We start from the raw sequence: 12631 nt of genomic DNA on the forward strand, positions 1-12631 counted from the left end.
TACAATTTCTTACTACGGGATATTTTAGGGGATGAAAATCTAGCGATACTTCGTAGCGTGCGTGGTTACCATCTTGGAATAAAGTGGATCAAACTTCATAAGCGCGAACGGGCGCCATCGCTATCACTGTCACGTCGTGTATGTACGAGAGCATCGTCTACGGCTTTTGTACTCTGACGCGAGAAGCATTGCGTAAGCTTTTCTACGAGACGACCAAACAGATAAGAGTCCTTGATCGCGATTCGCGATATGGAGAGTGGGAGAGATAGTGGTGAAGCGAACGGCGCCGCGAAGGAAAGGTCATCGTCAGTCATCGATACGCCCAAGTCGGAGGAGGAGGTTACCGTACGCTGCGACGATACTCAGCAGGACAGCATCATGGGTAAGCACCGTGACGAGGACATGGAGGAAGGTGTGCAGGAGCGAATGCTCAAGGATGACAGCACCGCGAAGATCACGTCCACGGAGAAGAACGATGCCGAGGTAAGAATCTCTCGTCTCTCAGTCGTTCGAATTTTGCAACGGTTGAACAATGGCATATGCGCGCGAAGATGACTTGCGTCTCTCAAAAATACCCATGCGTCCGCGAAAAATGCGAATTGAGCTCAACAAAATTACATTGTTTAATTCGGCTTTTACGAATTAAGCGTAATTTTAACCAATCTATTTGTATATATTATGTTTATGTATATAGTATGTGAATTTGTGAATTCCATTTAACAAAATTTTATACTTTTTTTATTTTACTAAGATGTTTTAATTTATGGCTAGGAAGGATATATCATGTTGCAAAAATCTTCACAAAAGTGCAAAGAGTAGATATACGTGAAACACAGAGCAAGTGGAGCAATGCATTGCTCATGTAAGAAAGAAGTAGATGTGTCTATCATGTGTAAAGTTTTCTCAAACTTTTCTCTTTCACACTCGTAAAAATGACATACTTTAACTGTAACCAAAAGGGGAAATTAAAAAGATATTAAGATATCAAAATTAAAAAGATATCTCACAAAAATGTATTATCTTTTTCAGGATTTCTCGCTTGAAAGTACTGAACCCATCAATATCAGTCCATTTTCTATATCAATGTACGATTATCTTGTAGAATAATAATGAAGATGTTTTATTATTTGAGATAATGAAAGAGATAATTATTCATGGAACATAGTTTAGATAAGCTGCTTTCCATTTACAGTCTTTCATGCTGTCAGCACTTATGCTTATTAGCACTTTGTAGTCGTTCGCTTTGGTTGATATGCGCTCACATTGATAAGTCAGATCGTTGGGTTTGAATATTGTAAACATTCAAGCTAGCAAGTTTCGCTATACATTGCTGATCAGTAACGTCATAATCATTTTTTAGCATTACTTCAGCTATTAAAATCCATATATTTTTTTTGGCGAAATTTTTTCACTAATAAAATATTTTCGTCAAAGGTAATATTCTTTATTTAATAAAAGGAGACTTCACTGTGATCATTTAAATATTGCAAATATATATATAAATAATTTTAATAGAACATACAACATATAACAAAAATAGATTAATCAAATGGATCAATCAAATCAATAGTTCAATAGATTAATGATTAATCAAATAGAAAACCAGCAAAAAAAAACAGAAAAAAATTAACAAAACCTAATTCATACTTTCGATTGCGGAATTATAACAGAAACAGAAGTAACATTTTCAAACAAGTATAATAATTTAAGGGAGCAAACTTTTAGTCGTTTTGTCTCATCCTCAGTTATAATATAGTTATAGTTATAATATGTATCATGTTTATTCTGTATGTTTCAAGTTCATTAACTGTGGTGGCACAGTTATCAAAATTTGCTTTTACATATTCCTTTAAGTAAAAATATTCACTCTTTTATCACACTACCTCGACTAAATGAGCGTTTCAAAATGCAAAGCAGTATTACTGACGTCATAGCGACGTCTGTGGATGCTCTGCAAGTGCTGAGAAAAACAAAACGAACGAGACAAACGACGCTTACAAACGCTGATAATGCGACAATATGCAAACCGAACACAGCCATAGTTTGTATTCTATACTGATGCAATAGCTGGAGTTAATTAATTTGCAAACAGATTTAGATTGGACATGTTATATGTATATATATTACGAATGAGGGAGGAAGATATTTGTATTTTAAGAGAGATACCTTCTTTATTGCGTGAATAATCGATCATTCTTGCGAATAGTGAGGCGACTCGTGGTTTTCACGATGTATATGTATTCAGATATATCCCATACAGCACAAAAGTTTGCAGCAACATTGCTGCAATATTGCAATATTGCACATTGCAGTGCAATGTTGCAGAAATATTGTATAGTCGTGAATTTGCAATATAGTTTAAACAACGTTACAGCAACATTGTAAAATATTGTGAAAATAACATGTACTTTTATTGTGTGTTTGTGTGTCACTTACAATTAGAGTAAGTATTAAAAAATGTTTAATATTATAATAATTTTAATACACATAGGATTGAAAGCATTTTTATATTAATTATATATGTATATAAATTTTTCTATTACCTCCAAACCCTAAGATTAAAATAAAATAAACTTATGCGTTATTATACTTACAAGTTGGCATGTTAATCTTAATACATTAAGTGGTTTTTAAACTTTTCATAAAAGATCTATGTGTTCTAGAATGGTTTTACTTCGTGTTAAAGCTATTATGCCAACTTGTGTATAATCTAAAATAACGTAAAATAATGTGTGTATTTATATTAATGTTAGTCATGATTATTATAACAATCAAGTAAATGTGCCAATATATCGTTGGACTGGATCTTTTGTGCCTAATAATATTTTTTACATGAATTTATGTACAGTCTTCGCTTAGACTTCGCTTAAACTACGATTCAACTTGAGACTGCGTTTTAAGACCGTTTACTATCGGTCTTGAAACTCAGTCTCAAGTTGAAGCTAAAAGAAATCACATAATTAAATTTAATTACGTGATTGGATAGTTTGTTAAGCGAAAAATATACATAAATTAATGCGAAATATATTATTAGGCACAAAAGATCCAGCTCAACCATATATTGGCACATTTCCACAGTAGTTTGCATGTTATATTTTACTGCAATATTGCTACAACGTTTTGTAGCAATATTTCTGAAAGCGGACATTTTACCGTTGCTGCAATCTTGCAGTACTCTTGCAACAACATTTCGCAATGATTCTGCAATGTTGCAATCTTGCCGAAAAATGTTGCTGCAATATTGCGGCAATCTTGCCGTGCTGTATGGGATGTATCTGTTCTTTGCGCTTTTGTGAAAAAAGATTGTGAGACTGTAGGAGATAACATATTTTCAATACAATTCACGAGTTTTTCGTATTTATTGAAGAATATGAGCATCAGTCTGAGCAAAATACTGTGGGCAGTAAAAACATGTAGGCTAATCAAACTGATAAAGTATGCAAACTCTTATAGGAATTGCATCATCTACTTGTAGAAGTTGCATCATGCACAATAAATATCACATATAACTTATATTAGAACATATCTATTAAAATCAATCAATATAAAATCAATATAAAAAAGACGTAAAATTAATAGATTTTATATATTATACAAAGTACATACAAAGTACTAAGTTTATATCGCCAGGGTAAATTAGTAATAAAGACTCCTTCCAATCGATCAGTCTAGCAAAATTTATTTGTTCTTGGATACACAACGTTTCGACCAAATTTTCGGCCCTTATCAAATGTATTTAACAATAAAATTAGCAAATAATTTTCTGTAATGAATATAAGGTAATTTAAGTAATCTAATAGAAGTTATAAATATTTTTAAGATAAACAACTTACCGGTTGAAAATGACTTTCGAAATGAAGAATAGTGTGCGGAATATTCTCGACGAAAACCACGTCATTACATCACAGAGGCCAGCAAGCGAGTGATACGCAGGAGACAGTGCTATGTGTTTTTGAAAAGTATGTTATAAATACTTGGCAAATTCTCTGTGTCTCTTTGTAAATTAATCAAATTAATATTTCTCTTGATAAGGAACATTTCAGTAATCTCTCTTTTTTTAAGATGATTTTCGTGATGCAAAATATTAACATTGGACCAGTCAAATTCGTGGTTGTTAAGACCTTTATGTTTACGGACCACAGAATGATTGCTTTGCTGTTAAACATGAACGCAATGTTTGCGTTTATTTACAAAGAGACACAGAGAATTTGCCAGATGCTTATGACATACTTCTCAAATACACATAGCACTGTCTCCTGCGTATCACTTGCTGGCTTCTGTGATGTGACGTGGTTTTCCTCAAGAATATTCCGTACACTATTCTTTATTTCGAAAGTCATTTTCAACCAGTAAGTTGTTCATCTTAAAAATGTTTATGACTTGTATTAGATTACTTAAATTATGCCTCGTATTCATTACAATAAATTTTGCCAGACTAGTCGATTGAAAGGAGAGTTTTTATTATTAAATTATATATTATATAAGCTCTTATTTTTAGTGATTTCTACTGATTTTAGTTAATAAATAAATATATCTAAGGGACCATTAAATTAATTCTATATTATCTTACTGCAATTTGTACACTATATGTTTATTTATAAAAATATAACAGCATATTAAAAATCTGAATTGTTAGTTTTATGGATACTTTGCAATAAGATTTGTATTTAATTAATACAAAGATGTTCTGAAAACAATTAAACAATTAAAACATTATTATATTACTCTATAAGTATATGTAAATATATACATATGTATTTATATATTTTAGATTTATTTATAATGTTTTATGTCTCTCGTCTGAAAGTTACTTAAAATTGTATGTTTTATTAGGCAAAATTTATCTCTGAGAATGGCGATGCCAAGATCGATATCGAAATGGTAAAGCAAACTCTTTCTGGAATGGGCAAAGAAGAATTGATGAAGTTTGCTAATGACCCATTCTGGGTGAGACTGAGATGGATTTTATTCATTGCTTTTTGGTTGCTGTGGGCGGCCATGTTGGCTGGTGCTATAGCCATTATCGTGGTAGCCCCAAAATGCTCAGTACCTGAGCCAAAGAAATTGTGGGAAGAAAGCCCAATTATTCAGTTGGATCCCTCAGATTCTCCTACCGCTGACTTGAAAGGACTAGAATCTGTACTAAATGACGTGAAGAGTCAACATATCAGGGCTATATCTCTTTCGTCACTGGTGAAGGAAGGTGCAAGCGGTATGTACGAAATCTAAAAGAAATCATGTTTTTTTACGTAGTCCGCTTTCTGCATAGCTTTATATGAAAGAGATTGATTATGCATTTTTTTATACACAATTCATATTTTTTTAAATATAGTATATTAATAACGATTGTATTTTTTTATGGCAGGTGGAACTGAAGATTTTAGAAGCATCAAACCCGAATTAGGAAACGTTAGCGATTTGGAAAATCTTATTAAAGTAGCACACGAGAAGGAGCAACAGATCTTCTTGGAATTGGATCCGAATCATTCCTCCGTGGATCATCCATGGTTTCAACGATCTGTAGAGAGGCAGGATCCATTCACAAATTATTACGTATGGGCTGATGGGATAACCAGATCAGATGGCGGGAAAGAAAGACCGTACCCTCCGAATAACTGGGTTAGTCATACTAGCTTCAGTTCATAAAACATTGCGACGTTGAAAAGGAAATTATTAAGCAAATATTACGTTTGCAGCTGAGCGTTTACGGCGGATCCGCGTGGGAGTGGAATGAACAAAGGGGTCAATACTATCTCCATCAATTTAATAAGTCGCAGCCTGATTTGAATTACAATAATCCAGAAGTGGTGACAGAGTTTGGAGTAAGCTCATTACGCCTTGTTTCTAACTGATCAGCTTATCTTGTTTTAACATGTATTCTACATTTTTGTCTGTGTACCTTTTAAGGACATCTTGAGTCATTGGCTGAAACTAGGGATAAGTGGTTTTCGCCTGGCGAACACGCAATATTTAACGGAAGATCCACAGCTCCATGACGAGTCCAGGAGCATTCTTCCTGTGGAAGCGAACACTTATCAGTCGCTGACACATGTCTACACACGTGATCGTCCGGAAAACGCAGCGGTGTTAACTAAGTGGCAAGAAATTGTTCATAATAAAACCAACGGCCAAGGGTACGTTTCCATGTGATCTGGCAATTTATTAATTTACATACATTTTGTTACTACTGGCTCATATCTATATCATTACTTACACTGTAGATTATTCGCGTTGCAAGATGACATCGGTGCAGATATATTGCAAGTTTACAACGAGAAAAAGATACTGATCGATTTACCGCAGAGCTCGCACTTCCTCACCACTATGAGTGCGAATGTAAACGCTACAGTGCTGCGTAGAATTATATCACAATGGCTTTATATTGCACCGTGGCCTGCCTGGAACGTAAGTACTTTTTCATACATACATATACATACGCGATAGCTTTTCTAGTAGAATCTCACTAAATAAAAAAAAAATCTCGATGAAAATATATTGAAATTATTGTTTTCACATGCATGTACTGTGATTCGGCACACTGATTGCAGTTGAATGATAAACAGACCACTTTGAGGCAACGTTTGCCCGCTGATATCGCCGATAGCATAACATTGATGACAATGTTACTGCCGGGCACACCAATTCTCCGATTAGACGATGTTATGTCTGCAAAGGAGTCGTTTGCAACATTGTCGAAAGCACGAAGTGGTTTAACGTTCCTTCATGGGGATATGATGAATAGGATAATAAACGGAACTGTCTACGTATATACCAGGTGAGCTTTATGTAACAATAATATGATAAATTATAATCAAATTACAACTTTGCATATAGTTCAACAGAAATAAGATATATACATATGCTTGTCATTTTCAAAAAATATATTAACACATAGTATGTATTAAATTGTGCTAAACAAGCTTGAAATTACTCGTTTGAATGATGTTTGTTAATCTAACTAACTTACACATAAGAAAGAATGGTCGCAAACATGTGTGCATATGATACATGAATAGAAATGAGATTTAATTGGATGATTGAATCCATTCTTGTGCACACGGTTTGTAACTTTGCATTGAGATACCTTTGAACATCCCGGCCCTACATTCTCGAGATGCTTTCAATCTATCAATTGTTTGATTTACATCTTACGCTAAATGGTTTTAAATCGGATGAAACAAAATTCCTGGGCACTCGTAAGAGTAAATTCGTAATAGCATTGAGTAAACTTGAAAATACGGGCCTCAATAACGGAAATATTGAGATTATTGTGTATAATAAACTAACCAAATATTAATTTGCCTTATTCTTCCATGCTTCTTGCGTGACGCAGAAGTTGGTGAGTTCACATTACTTGCACATAACATGTTACGTTTATGCTTCGCTAAAATTAACATGCATGTAAAAGGAGAAAGACGATGCAGATTAATTCACAATTTTTAATAAACTACATCTGAGACTGACGCTTCGCAATAGTATTTACTAGAGGAAAATCTGAAGATATGTAAATTTTTATGAATAAATTTGTAGGTTAAAAAGTGGCAATCCCGGGTATCTGGTCGCGTACCAGACTGCAGAAGAATCAGCTATCATAGACCTGTCCGGGATATCGCGAATATCAGAAGAAATCACTGTGTTCGCCCACAGTCCCAATTACGTTCAAGACACAGAAGTTTTCAAGTAAGAAGATCTCCATGCGACAATCTACATAAGTCCGTATAATTTTACTGTGTTTAATATTTTATTAATTTCACTTCTGTTTGCAGGACAAAGTTGCCATCAAATAGAGTACCCATATCGCCGAGGAGCACGTTGGTACTGACATTCGTGCCGAAGGAATAATTATGAAGAATGCTTTTGATGCAAAAACGATAACGATCTGTGTGCGATTGCGTTTTTGCTTTGATAGAAACCGAGTTTTGGTCGATGTATCGCTTATATCAAGGAGACTAAAATTACACTTATTGGGTTCATCGGAGAGTCTCTGCAGATTTGTTTTTAGCAAAATTCGAACGCAAAACTTTGTATTAAGAATTGATACAAAGTTGCTAAACAAGTCCGTACCGACTTTCCGGTCAACCTTGATATATTGAATTTAGAATGCACAAATTCTTTGATCATTATCCGCCAAAGAAGACATTGTTTGCCGAAAATCTAACTAATATTTGTACATGAACATATGGATTATTATGTTTATTGACATCATTTGTTATATGAAAACAATATTCGTATATATGTTTGGAAGAAAACAAGTGATTAAAAAGATCTATAAATTTGTGCGTTTATATATTCATTGTATTACGTGTGCAAATAATATAAACGATTTTGTGTCTTGATGTGTAAGTGCATGATGAAATATATGTATATGCAAACATAAAAAAATGTGTAATTAAATCAGTTGTTTTATGAAAACACAATGGAAAAACATAATATCACTACTGATATTAGACAAATTTAAAAGGTTTTAATTAACAACCAAATCTTTATTAAAAGATATCCTATATAATTGCATACAATAAACTTTTGCGTAATAAAGCTTAATGTAAACACTTTAATGAATTATGTTAAGATGACATGTAAAGTATTCGATACGCCAGGTAGTACTCTGAAAGCTTATTCAATGTGGAGCTTATGGGGATCGGTAAATCTCGCTGTTAGAATATAAAACAATGCAGGTAATGGAACTAGGGTCAACATTACGGGATGAATGCTAAGTCCACGAAGAGTCGCCACCGCAATCACTCCATATCCATGTAACAACCAATGGCCCAGGATGACTATCACGTTCTTTATGTCTGAGACGGAGCTCAGTAATAGCGATTTCATCGTTTGGTTCAACTTGAATGCAAAGTGCGCCGCATTTGACAAAACCGACAGGATGATAGTAATATAGGGAAAAGAATAATCTACGAAACAGATGTACGATTAATATACAGTGTGTTCAATTTTATACTAATATAATCATGATATTATGTAACGTACATATGAGACCTCCACCCACGGCATGAAGCAGCGCAAGGATTGGGTAGAAGTACAACGCGGCGTAAATGGAGAACTTGCCTTGTTTCGGCATGAATTTCTTGGCTATTATTGGCCTTATTAGTAACATAAGGATTATACCTAAAGCATAGAAGACAAAAACCATGGTGTACCTGAAATAATGTAAATGGTCATTACACATGAATGTCATACAGTTCTCAAGTTGTTGCAAACCTATGTAAAATATTTGACAAATTTTAAATCAATGTTTCATTAAAAATATTTTTGAAGAATCTATTAAATGCCAATAATTAAAACTAATCTATATAAGTCTTTGCTTATTATAAATATGTATTGTGCAATTTCCAGTGAAAAGTAAGAAACGAATCTGATTATACTAACAAGGGATAAACTGCCTCCTGCGTGCAATGTAGGGTCGCTTCATAATTGGGACTGGGATTGTGCAGTAACGTGTACCAATCCGACAGTCTTTTCGCCTTGCACGATTTTATGGTGAACTCTCCAATGGGCTCTGTCACTTGCAGTACTATGAGAGATGCCAGTACTACCTCGAGCAATGCAGACAGGTGCAGAACTATCACCTCTTTGGGTATGTTCCGACGCATGGAGACCATGTCGATGGAAAACCAATGCAGCACCAGGGCCAGCAGAGCCATGAAGCCGAGATAAAGCCAGTCGTAGAATATCGGCGTGTCGTCGCAGGGCACGCACGCCGACGAGGCATTGGCGCGAAAGCCGCGCGGACAGGCGCCGCAATCGCTCCAATTCCCGTCTGGCAGGAGCTCCCTGCCGCAATACAGGCCGGGACATCGCGTGAGCGCGTTCATCATCAGCGCCGTGTTTATGTCTTAGGTTAGGATACCCATGGGACACGGTGAATTACATGATCGGTTACGACGACGACTCTTCGACGACGAAAGATAGGTATATCGGATTATTTTCACTCACTGATCCTTCGGAAATCTTTTCCAAGGTTCTAACGCGGCTGCAACGTTCGTTCACGGACTAAAAGAACGTAGCAAGATGGAAACATGAAGAAATGGCTGTGCTGACGGAGAAGGTGGGCTAGAAACTGGATTCTATGAAGAGAACTTCTAATAAAGATAAACAATAAACGTGGTTATACGTGGTTGTGAAAAATAAAACGTTGCAAAATTGTTAGAAATGCATCACGCGCATGTATATTTGTATCAAAGGGCAAGAATTGTGGAAACCGTGATGTTTTCGATAGCGTTTGAGCTCTGTTAGCAATGCATTAGTATACGTATTACATATATGCCGCTGTCAATCTGCACATCAAAATCAAACTGCACTGCGCAGCTCCTTCTCTGTTTCTGCCGTTAAATCGCTAATCTGCTGTCAGATCATGTCAGCAGGATTTGTCACATTTCTGCTTGCACTCTGTTGACATTAGATGTACAAATTCTATGTCAAATCTGGAGATTTTTCTCCGACACTGTCAAACGCTTGGCAAGATCTGCGCAGGTTTGGCTGACTGGCCACCTGATATAAATACTTTTTTTTATGTATATATGTAATAAAATGAATTTATCTTTGAATTATTTTTGATTTTCATAAAGGTACTTTTAACTATATATACATTTATAGTCCACTGATGTTGCTATTTATAGTAACGGTACTTGTGTTTATTTGATAATAAATATAAATTATAAATAATTATTTTTAAATTTTAATTCAAGGTTAAAATATCAGTAAGATAAATCCTACAAACTTTGCCTTTCAAAATTTTCAAGATAAAAAATTTGAAATTTGAATTTCCTAAGAGAATACATTTTACAAGTTTGTCGAAAAAATGTTTAGTAATTCATGATTTCAAATTACATCCTGGATAATTCAAAATTCTACTAATTCAAAAATTCAAAATTTATAATTGAATCTATATATATTAACGAGTAGAGTGAAAATTCGTGAGATAGAAAAAGATAGAGAGAGAGAAGAAGGGTGTTCCGTCAGTACGCATTCGTAAAGCGGTAACGTGATTCGTCCGTAACGATCGAGTCCATGCGCCGTGCTGTCTTCCATTTCAGCGCACTGGCCGGCGCATTGATCGCGAGCGCGGCCGTCAGCCAATAGCGCGATCGCTCGCCGCGCACGGTATTGGCCGGACGCGCTTGAAAAGTTGATGCGAAACGTCACGTCGACGGCGCGCCACCTGCCGTACTCGTGCGCCTCCGCTGACGATCGGTCATCTCCGGCCGATGATTGCCGAGCGCACATTACTATTTTCAGGCACACAAGGTACCTCTTGACGGATTTTCAATAAGTGAAGAGGGCGGCGGTGCGCGCGCGATAGCTCGGGCCTTTTCTTCCGCTTGACGATCGTTGCGATCAGTGGCCTGGCGGTTGGTTTACTGCAGTGGTGAACAGTGAAATTCGGTCAAGTAAACGCGCAAGCGAAGCACCCAAGCAGCCAGCCAAGCGGACGAGCGGACGAGCGCGCAGCGGTAGCAGCTACACTACAGGGCGATGTCGGGCCACGTCTCGGCGATTCTCGGCGCCTGACGGTCGGTCGCGGTCGCTCCGCCGGAAAATGAGAGAAGCCCCCACGTCGCAGCGAGCAGCTGATGGCGGCCGAGTGCTGTGCTACGAGCTGCTCCTAACGTACGTCCGTTTAACGTCATCGTGTCGGCGTCCGGGTGTGCGACGAGCGTGAAGTCGAGGTGGTGGAGCGTAGTCTCGGCGGCCGCCGCGTGAAAAAAGAGACGCGGCAGCAACGACTCGGAACAACCGCGGTGCCCGAGGTGGTTGCAGCTCGCAACTTGCGCTCCCGTTCTGCGACCCGTACGCAGCAGAACGGTCGTATACCGTGCGTGTGCGCGCGGCCACATTACCCGCGGCCATACTTACTACGCGACGACGTGCGCTAACCAGCTATACGCAAGTCGTTCTATTTCGTAACGGTGCTTCTCTCTCTCTTTCTCTCTTTCTCCGTTCCGCCGCCGGTGACTCGACTCGGTTCGGTTCGGCGCGGCGCGCGCGGCTTGGTTTTTTGGTGCATGCGTGCGCGTATGTGCGTGCGTGCGACGCAACTCGCGACATCGCACATCGTTAGAGAGGAGCGAGAGGAGCCCTCACCGACCGACCGATCAACCGACTAACCAACGAACCAGCAGCGGCTACCACCACCGACCGGCGCCGCCGTCGTCGATCGAATCTACCCTACGCCGTTTGTCGGGCGTCAAGGTGGGTCGGAGGGCAGCTGCGGAAACGCGGACTGTCGTCGAACGTTTTGCGGTGTGTACGTGCCGTATACGCGCTTCTCGCGCCGTGTAATCGGGAGCATTTACCTTCACGGAAGAAAGGAAGGAAGAGAAAAGAAAAGGAAAGGAAAGAGAGGAAAGAAAGACGAACGAACGAACGGACGGACGGAGACGGCAGCACGGCAGGGCGTGCGTCTGCGTGTGACAACGCCTAGCCAAGAGATCATCGCGCCCCTTCCTTCGAGAGACAGCGGCGGCGGTGACGGCGAGAGCCGGCGAAGCACCGGTAGTGGCCGCGTGAAATCCGGACACGGTGGACTCGTGCAACGCCGCCGAATCATCGAGCCTCTGCGTGAGAATTCGAAGCTGCTCGCTCCACGGAGAGAAACCGTGACCGTTGATCGTGTCGA

General features: G+C 38.1%; 2 protein-coding genes across 4 annotated transcripts; one reads left to right on the forward strand and one right to left on the reverse strand.

Annotated features, from left to right (window-relative positions):
* The first annotated feature begins 99 nt into the window (after positions 1-99).
* Positions 100-8374, forward strand: LOC105274612 (neutral and basic amino acid transport protein rBAT). Of its 3 annotated transcripts, none has more exons than XM_011330884.3 (10): positions 100-483; positions 4834-5212; positions 5366-5619; positions 5697-5822; positions 5908-6134; positions 6222-6405; positions 6549-6775; positions 7337-7339; positions 7531-7680; positions 7767-8374. In XM_011330884.3, the coding sequence occupies exons 1-10, from the start codon at positions 250-252 to the stop codon at positions 7840-7842; spliced, it is 1860 nt and encodes a 619-aa protein (XP_011329186.1). In that variant the 5' UTR covers positions 100-249; the 3' UTR covers positions 7843-8374. The 3 variants fall into 3 exon arrangements, with proteins under 3 accessions (XP_011329186.1, XP_011329185.1, XP_011329187.1); XM_011330883.3 differs by having other exon boundaries at positions 250-483; positions 7334-7339; XM_011330885.3 differs by lacking the exon at positions 7337-7339 and having other exon boundaries at positions 250-483.
* Positions 8375-8467: 93 nt separating this feature from the next.
* On the reverse strand, positions 8468-9839 carry LOC105274611 (JNK1/MAPK8-associated membrane protein). The gene is made up of 3 exons (XM_011330882.3): positions 9382-9839; positions 8983-9152; positions 8468-8906 (listed from the first exon to the last, which is right to left on the reverse strand). The coding sequence occupies exons 1-3, from the start codon at positions 9828-9830 to the stop codon at positions 8614-8616; spliced, it is 912 nt and encodes a 303-aa protein (XP_011329184.1). The 5' UTR covers positions 9831-9839; the 3' UTR covers positions 8468-8613.
* Positions 9840-12631: the final 2792 nt, after the last annotated feature.

Source organism: Ooceraea biroi, chromosome 11, assembly GCF_003672135.1.
Source record: "Ooceraea biroi isolate clonal line C1 chromosome 11, Obir_v5.4, whole genome shotgun sequence".
NCBI classification, from domain to species: domain Eukaryota; kingdom Metazoa; phylum Arthropoda; class Insecta; order Hymenoptera; family Formicidae; genus Ooceraea; species Ooceraea biroi.

Excerpts from the sequence above, each read along its gene's own strand:
- LOC105274611 (XM_011330882.3), bottom strand. The coding sequence starts at position 9,830 with ATGATGAACGCGCTCACGCGATGTCCCGGCCTGTATTGCGGCAGGGAG. Across the intron at positions 9,153-9,381 it reads CAGGAGGCAGTTTATCCCTT|GTACACCATGGTTTTTGTCT; the intron begins GTTAGTATAATC and ends ACATTATTTCAG. Across the intron at positions 8,907-8,982 it reads CGTGGGTGGAGGTCTCATAT|ATTATTCTTTTCCCTATATT; the intron begins GTACGTTACATA and ends TCTGTTTCGTAG.
- LOC105274612 (XM_011330883.3), top strand. The coding sequence starts at position 250 with ATGGAGAGTGGGAGAGATAGTGGTGAAGCGAACGGCGCCGCGAAGGAA. Across the intron at positions 6,135-6,221 it reads AATAAAACCAACGGCCAAGG|ATTATTCGCGTTGCAAGATG; the intron begins GTACGTTTCCAT and ends CTTACACTGTAG. Across the intron at positions 7,681-7,766 it reads CAAGACACAGAAGTTTTCAA|GACAAAGTTGCCATCAAATA; the intron begins GTAAGAAGATCT and ends TTCTGTTTGCAG.